The sequence below is a fragment of the Populus trichocarpa genome, chromosome 12 (genome assembly GCF_000002775.5).
Source record: "Populus trichocarpa isolate Nisqually-1 chromosome 12, P.trichocarpa_v4.1, whole genome shotgun sequence".
Taxonomy (NCBI): domain Eukaryota; kingdom Viridiplantae; phylum Streptophyta; class Magnoliopsida; order Malpighiales; family Salicaceae; genus Populus; species Populus trichocarpa.
In genome coordinates, this window is record NC_037296.2 from 4,645,342 (window position 1) to 4,653,879 (window position 8,538).

General features: G+C 33.8%; 1 protein-coding gene across 1 annotated transcript; it reads right to left on the reverse strand.

Annotated features, from left to right (window-relative positions):
• Positions 1–3,971: 3,971 nt before the first annotated feature.
• On the reverse strand, positions 3,972–8,308 carry LOC112323590 (alpha-dioxygenase 2). The gene is made up of 10 exons (XM_024582314.2): positions 8,070–8,308; positions 7,689–7,949; positions 7,106–7,255; positions 6,841–6,974; positions 6,494–6,707; positions 5,929–6,074; positions 5,464–5,691; positions 4,945–5,147; positions 4,589–4,832; positions 3,972–4,504 (listed from the first exon to the last, which is right to left on the reverse strand). Exons 1-10 carry the CDS (start codon positions 8,160–8,162, stop codon positions 4,279–4,281), a joined length of 1,899 nt encoding a protein of 632 aa, XP_024438082.2. The 5' UTR covers positions 8,163–8,308; the 3' UTR covers positions 3,972–4,278.
• Between the last annotated feature and the right edge of the window lie 230 nt (positions 8,309–8,538).

The following is an 8,538-nucleotide window of genomic DNA, read 5'->3' on the forward strand; positions in this document are numbered from 1 at the left end:
CCTTGCTACCTCACAGTTTGATCTCAAATCCACATCTTAATACCAATTTCTCAGTGGCCTATTTCAGAATTTCGATGAAAGGTTCCTAATAGTTACGCAAAAATGGGCAATGAATTATAACCACGGAGATGGAAAGGTTACACACGAGAAAAGAAATTCAAAATAGTATTCTTCATGTTCTTTAAGCTCCTGTACTTGCTTCTCTTCTCCTTTCCATTTTTATCTTTTTCGTTAGGACTCTTTTTAGGCTTAGAATTCACACTTTCTTGGGACTCCTTACTGACATACAAGTTGTTTTGAGTTTTTTACCTTGGTTACCGCTGAAGCTTGTTCACCCTGGCCTAAGCGAACTTTGTTCTCTTTTCTTTTCTTGGAAGGACTTTTATATATCATGAACCTTTGACTGAACGTCATCAGGTGTAAACCATGGTGTATTCATCTTTTCCGAGTCAATCACAACTGAGATTTGTTCAGTGCTGCTATCTTTCTGATCCAAGTAGATTTCTTCGACTTGTCGAATCCTGAATGGGTTCTGAGGTATCTTCAGTGGAACATCATTGGGAACCACTGCTGTTTCTGTACTTTAAACATTAGGTGACAAACTTAGTTTCTGAAGGGCTAGAGCTTTGCTGATATACATCCTTTCAGTTGAAAGTGGCTCCAGCTTCATTAACACACCTAGTACAGTAAACGCATGCACGGTAAAGTTATGCAACTTCTAGATATCTGTATCAGTAAAGATGAAGTGGGGTTAAAAAAACTTGCCTGAACTATCTTCTCCAGTTTTGTAGGAAAGAAAAGCCATTGAGAAGTCATTTGGTCTGGATATAATACCGGGGTTGAGAAGGATTTTGAACGACAATAGGGTCTGGAAGATGTCCAGGACTTGGAAAACAAGCGAAGGCCTCCATGGTTCTTGAATCCAAGTTCCTTTGAGCAATTGCAGTTTCTACTGAAGGAGGAATTTCTCTGGAGTCATTTGCAATCAGTCAAAGGAAAAAAAGCTGCACACAAGGCACAAGCAAACTACATATGCAGGCTTATACTGTTAGATTAGCATTGCTAATGTTAAACACCACCAACATGAAGTTATGCAACCAGCATCCAGAACTCTTCAAGTGTTCATGCCAGATTTTTTTTAAAAAAAAACATCACTATGAATTTACTACAGTATCTGTGCCATGACTCAAAATTCTTGGGTGTCAAAGGCCACAGTTCACTATGCTTGACATAGTGGTGCATGCTAAAAAAGGAGCTATCTTAATAGAACTTTCAGAAATAGTATTAGCTCAATTAAAGTAGGATGCAGTCCATGAAAATCCGGCTTTCCTTCCAAATATTCCAATAGATTCTGAGGGAGAGGTTTCATGTGTTCAGCTGGCTTTGTGATAGAATCATATCTGCATCAAATGCAAACAAATAAAAACAATAAACGGTCACTATGTACCTGCGGAAAGATAAAAGAAAAGCAGGGGATGAATCAAACTGTAATAACTTAGGTTTGAAGACAATGAGGATGAGGAAATAAATCATTTGGAAAAGCTGTATTTTACATTTGAATAGAAATAAAGTTGGAGGTTGTTTATAAATAAAGTAATTAATATTTTAATTTTCTAGAAAATTAGAGTACGAAAAAAAAAACTAAAATTTTCTATTCAAATGCAATATCTTTTTCGGTGTAGTTTTCAAATTTATACTGGGTTTGAAAAACATATTTTATAGGTTCTTTACAGTGTTTTAATATAAATTTTCCACTATCTTTCAAATGAAGAAAAATCACATGAGCAATATATATTTTTTCTTTTATACACAAGCACTTTTTAGCAATATAAGAGATTAAAATTATTTTTTATATTTTTGTAATTGGTTAATATCATAAATTTATTTTTTATTATAATCTAATGTAAAGATTTTTTTTGGTTAATAATATAATTTTTTATGATAATTTTTAATTTGATCGAAATAAAATTAATATTCTATAATTACATTGTAATGAATATAAAATATCAAGATAATGAGTATTATTATGGTTTTTTTTTTTATAAGAAATAGTTATAATTTTGATGTATTTTTATTTTTTCAGTGAAAAGAAATTTGTTTTTATTTTCAACAAATTCATACATTTTTCATTTTTTTAATGGAATGTGAGGTTATATTTGCATTAATGAAATCATGCAATTAGAAAATGAGTTATCAAAATAAACCCATTAATTTCTGATCTGTAATAAATTGTTGTTACTTCGATTTTTTAATATAAAATATTCAGTATATTATGTGAGTTGACAACATATTTTTTTATATCAATCAATATTTTCTTGAGCTTTGTCATTCTTTTTCAACATGTCCTTGGCTAGAGAAAAAAAAAATTAAAAGTTAATATTTATTATCAAAACATTATCAAATATAATAATTTCATTTTTAAATTATAGTATCATTTACCGATAAAATATTATTTCATTATTTTTCTCGGTATTCACTAATAGAAAATTTTAATTTATAGGTTCATGTTTGTAATAACTTGTCAATAATTAAATTCTAATGGGAATCTAATTCTTAAAAATAATACAAAGTAATTAAATTAAAGAATAACCCATCTGATTTATAACACTAAAAAAAAATTAATGTTAAAACTTGTATCTTTAAATACTAATCTACTTATTTTTTCACTATTCTCTTTTTGGTTAAGAGTAAATAAGATAAAAATAATGAGAGTAATATATGAAATAAAATGAATTGAATATTATGATAGAACATATGTTTTAAACATGTGAATTCTCAATTTATTTATCAATTAAATTCAAATTTAACACTATAATTAAATTTAATTATAATAGAAAATTGTTCCAAACAATTTATATAAAAAAATTACAAGATGGAGGACGAATCCTAATATTAAAAAATAAAAGATAAATTATTATTATTATTATTATTATTATTATTATTATTAGCCAATAAGAAAAATAAAAATAAATTTGCAAACTAGATGACTCATCTTGTGATACAATGAAAGAAAAAGTTCAGCATATAATTTGATTATCGTTTTTGTTTAGGTTTTAATCTATTTATTCGATTAATTTTGTAATTTGGACCGTACAATGCTAGTCTGCATCAAGAGTTTGCATCCCTCTATCATGATCGTTTTCTAACTCCTCTCATATTGGCTAGTGGGCCATAAACTGGAGTCAGCTCAGGTGGCTTTGCTAATATGGAGATTCAGATGGAGAGGAGGAAGATCCCAAGTTTGGAAGATATTCATTTCCATGTTGCTCCGAGACTAGACTTTGGTCAACACCGCCCCGGCATCGCTCTTTTATTAAACAAGGGCGACGTCGTATATTCAAGGGTGGTCTAGGAGGAGGCCGGCAATCTTCAGGTCGATGTCCGGGCACATTGCATTTATTAAGATCTCCTGGTCTAACATATCGAATAGCCTCAACATGAACCACACAAATGATCAAAGCCACGCACATGAACCATGAGATCATGTTAGAAAGCTTCATGGCTTGTTTCTTTTTTTTTATGTTTAATGGTGGGAAATTGAAGATTTTATAGGGTTTTATATGTGTTCTTCAGTGGAGATAATTAAGGTCATTAATTAAATGAATAAAGGATTTTTCTTATCATTAATATTGTATACGTTTAATAATCAGAAACAGCTAGGTTTATAAAGAAAGAGGCTTCGAAGTCGTTTTTTCTTGAGAGAAAAACTGCTATACCAGAAGCCAAATTTCTAAACGGATGAAGATGGCACAGTTTCCATGGTGATCAAGTTTTTGTAGATTTTAAAATTCGTTGTCATGAAACAAAGCTTCCTTTCTCCTGGAATGGTCTACGTATGAACACAGTTTCTTGCCTCATAAAATACTTGGCTAAGAGTATATATGTGCTGGAAGGAACTAGATGTACAACCTCTACTGAATTAACCTTTTTGATGCCTAGAGGTAAGGTTTAAAGAACCACGGTGCAGAAAATGATCAAGAAATTGCTTAATTTGAAGTGGGAATCATTGTATCAAATAACTTTTAAGTTATTTGTAGAATTCTTTCGTTCTTGATGAGTATTCTGACGTACAAAATTGAATTTCCCACTCTATATATATATATATATATGATGCATTTTGCGTTCACATTATTTTTTCCTATGTGCATGAGATTGTTTTGGCAAAATTATCGTTGTATACAGAATAAATTTTCAGTAAGTCTAAGTTTTCCCATGCTTTGCCGGATTCTACGAGTACTTTAGGCCATTGAGATTGCTTTACACATCGAAGAAAGCATTTCATGGGGCTGGTCTTAGATACAGGGGAATGTAGGTTGTTTGATTAGGTTCTGAATCCCAGACTGAGAATGCACTCGTACACTTCATCCATTTCTTTGTCATACCAGGGAAATGGCGATCGATCACATCTTTAAGGGTCTCTGTCTTGTTAACCCATTCCAGGCCTTTCTCTGTGTAGGTTCGAGAGTTGAAATTGGTGGTGAAGAAACGATCAGCTTCTAGCCTCCTGATATTATCTTATATCAATTAGAGAAAGAACTGAAAGGTGGAGATCATTCTATCTTGAAATGTGAGATGGGGTAGAGCATACCTCGAGGCAATAAGTAAAAAGATGAAGAAAGCAGTCTCGCTTATCGCAAAGCCTTTGATTTTCTTTTCTGCATGTAAGCCTATCAGCAAATCTAGTTTTTCGACATCATTTCCATACACATCGCGAAGAGCTTCTATAACCTCTTCATCATCTGTCAAATCTTCCCAGTTGCTAATCGGAATCATCAGTAAGTTCCTTCTGAATTCGTTGTAACGAGCAACTCCTCTCTCCCTATCTCTATAAACTAATCAACAAAAACTTTATGTTAACACTTGGATTATGAGGGAATGAAGCCAGTGCTTGATGAAGAAAGGAAATAACAAAATGAAGATGGTTTGAGTGTGCAAGTGACTTGCTTTCCATAGCAGCCATATCAACTTGATCTGGCCTGTCTTCTCCATTAATATCATGAGCAACAAGGTTTCTCATCCATGATGGATAGTTCCACAATTTGACAGCTCCACATGCCTGATGACCCATCGATACCAGCATCTGCTCCATTCCTAATTCTGACAATCTTCTCTCCCCATCTTTTCCAGCCATCTCCCTCATTGGCACCCTAATTCATCATATAGTTTAAATAGAGTTAGTCTTAGTCGTAAAGAATTTAATACATCATGACTGAACCAGTGTCTGAAAGATAATTACTTCTATCACTGCTTGCTTTTGTAAATTATGTTTGACAACAAAATTCAGAACAAGCACCAAGCTTTTAAATGCTTTCTGAAAGTTAATATTACCGAGAAACAAAAGGTAGAGAAGCAGATTGGTTTGGTATCCTTCTATGATCTTTCAAAAATTCTCTACCAAACAATATCTAAAACTTCTAATGATGTAATTTAGCATATGAAGAAAGAAGAGGGAAAGACAAGTACTCTTCAACTACTGGAGGGCATTCATATTCTGAAGCTGTGGAATGGATGTCTCTCAGGATGAGTTTTTCAGGCAGTAGTGAATGCATTCTGTAGACACTCACGAACTCTTCGGTCAGTGAATAGGGAACTCCATGATCTCTTGGTCGCCTAAGACCAACCAATCCACTCAGTACTGGACCACCAAAGTGCCCAAATAAATCCTTAATTTTCTTCCCCAAAAATCCATACCTGTGCCAAACACAACTCATTAACTTGACTATAAATGCGACATGCAAACAACTGCAAAGATGTTTTAGCTTTAATTAATTACGAGGAGCCAGAAAGCAACTGGAATAATGACAACTGCATACAGTTCACTACTGCTTGCCTTAATATATATATATATATACTCCGATTTCTGCAAGGTGTAGGAATCTCTATAGTGTAGCAAATTTATATAGTTATTCAATAGAATTGTCATCTCACCAGTTGATCCTCATCCCTGCAAGGAGAGTATCAGTCCTAAGGAGTTCTACAGTCCAATCAATGGTGTGAATTTTGGCAAGGACAGCTGAAGTAACCAATCTGGCATGTCGATACAGCTTTTCATCATCAAAATCAGGGTAATTTTCCTGAAAACAGAAGGAAAATAAACCGGAGCATCAGCAAAACAAATGTATTGACATCCTCATTTCTCTTTCAGAAAGTTCATACTCATGTGAAATTTTTATTTCCTGATTTTCTTGTAAAAGAGTTGCATTCTAGTTAATGGAAAAAGTTTCAATCTTTGTGACCTTAATTCAGTGGGACCATAACTATGTGATGACATTGTTTTTCATCTCCATTTTTTGTATGAGAAGACAATTGTAGCATAAATGACAGGATAATTGCCTAGGATCAAAATATGCACTTAAGGGTTTTACAAATGTGCTTAAAGACCACATTTCAGCATTCAAACACAGTGCAGATATTTCAGTTTTACTTGAGTCACAAAAAGGTAGTAGACAGGAAAAACTAAAAACGAAAAAATGGAGAAAGAATGAGCACTTGCTTTAAGCATGTCACAGACAGCATTATGTTCTTTGACAAATAAGGCTTGTAATAAAGAAAAGCCTGCCCAGCAATTCCTGACGTCTCCTGAGATGGGAATCCCTTTCTCATCGTGCTCAAGAAGTCCATCTCCTGCAATCCTTAATCTCCCATCTTTGAATTCCCTAACTTTTCTCATCCCATCCTCATTATTCCCATAAATTACACTTCCATCCCTGCTTAAATTAGAAGAAGCAGGCAAATTTGAAAAGGGAAAAATAAAGACAGTACTATATGTTCAATTCATAGAATCCTGAACTTCCTCGTCTTCATGCCAATAAACGCAAATTTAATGTGAGAAGGACTTACCACCAAGGAGTCCTTGTGTTTAGAGATCCAGTCTTCATGTATGGTGAACCTGTTGAAACTTTCTTTGTCTTGTAGAATTTGAATGACTTCAATGGACACCCATCTGCTATCTTATCAGGTGCTTTAAGTTCAACCTGCTAACATATTAAACATCAGTCTTCCTAGTTGAAGTTCTATGAGGGGAGTCCAATCTAGGATCCTTGTATATTTTCTTAATTCTGGTAAGAACAAAAAAAGTTGGTGCAATAATCTTGACAGTGTGGACCTGTTGGGTGTCCTCCATATGATCAATCCAGTCATGAATCATGAATTGTATCCATGAGCAGGCTATCATGTTGAATTGCTTCCCATTGTCTATGAACTTATTCCTTGCCAAAAGCTTATTGGCCACAACTGTTGGATGAGGATCCAGCAACTGCAAAGACAAACATCTTAAATGTATGCTAGAGCACCATATCATCTTAAATCTGTTTCATCACTTGTAAAATATGTGTATCCAAAATCTACAAAACTTTCATTGCCAAAAGCAATTAATATAATAATCATTGGTTTCATTTTGTTTACATTAATTTTAGACTCTTTAATGGGGAAATATATATCATAAGGTAAACTGAAATGATTCATCGTTTAGCAATTTTTTCTATGATTTTAGTAGATCTTTACCAGCCTCGCTTTCAACTCACTGAAACAACTAGAGTTTTTATATGTTGGAAATGAACGTAGAGAAATACAAGGGTGAGTTTGAAAAACAAATTGTATTAATGGAATGCTTATAGGGTGATTAAGGATTTCTTTTCTTAATTAACAATGAATTCCAAGTATATAATCAGTTGGATCACTACACGAACCCCATATCTTGAATTTGCTGGGAGCATGTTGCGACCAAAAAAAGTTCCTTGGCTTCCAATAATGTCATCACTAGGGTGATTGCATTTTCCATCAGCCGTTCGATAAGAAAACTCTTCAGTCTCATATTTCTGACCATTGATTCCTCCGACATGCAAGAGATTGTAACGTTGGTGCAGATGCCTTCTAATTGCCATATAAGCAAGTCCCAAAAGTACTGGTAATCTGTGCCATAACCCCAGCTTGTCCACGAAATGAATAACCTGGTAAATTCAGACATGCAAACAAACACATCAACAGTGGGAAGAACATACATGTAATCAAGGCATATGATTAATTAAGCAGAGAAAATGAAGGTGATGAACAGATAATGGGATACTAACAAAGAACAACAGAGTGTCAAAAAGATTCATCTTGCAAACAATATGCCTTAGCTGAGGATGAATGAAGGAGGAAGAGGATAGAGAGAATGCCATATGTGGGAGATAATTAGTACTGGCTAAGCTTATGCTGCTTTTGTACGCCTCGGCCAGCTAATTATATTTCGGATTTCTCCACAGCCAAAGAAGGAAAGATGCATAAGAATAATTGAGAAGGAAAAGCACTGTAAATTGGAACGTGGGTTGATGGTACACTACATTGGCATCTTCTCATTAGTAGTTACGCTGAATATTGCAGTAGGTGCAGGGCCAAATTAATTATAGCGGTGCATCCCATACGGCTATTTTAGTTCATTAGATAAAATGTGTAATAAATATGCAGCTTTAAAGGGTGTAATAAATGGAAATTAAAAAAAAAATTAGTTTCTTAATGCCTTTTTTATATGCTTGTGAGGTAGTGCTAAATAAAATA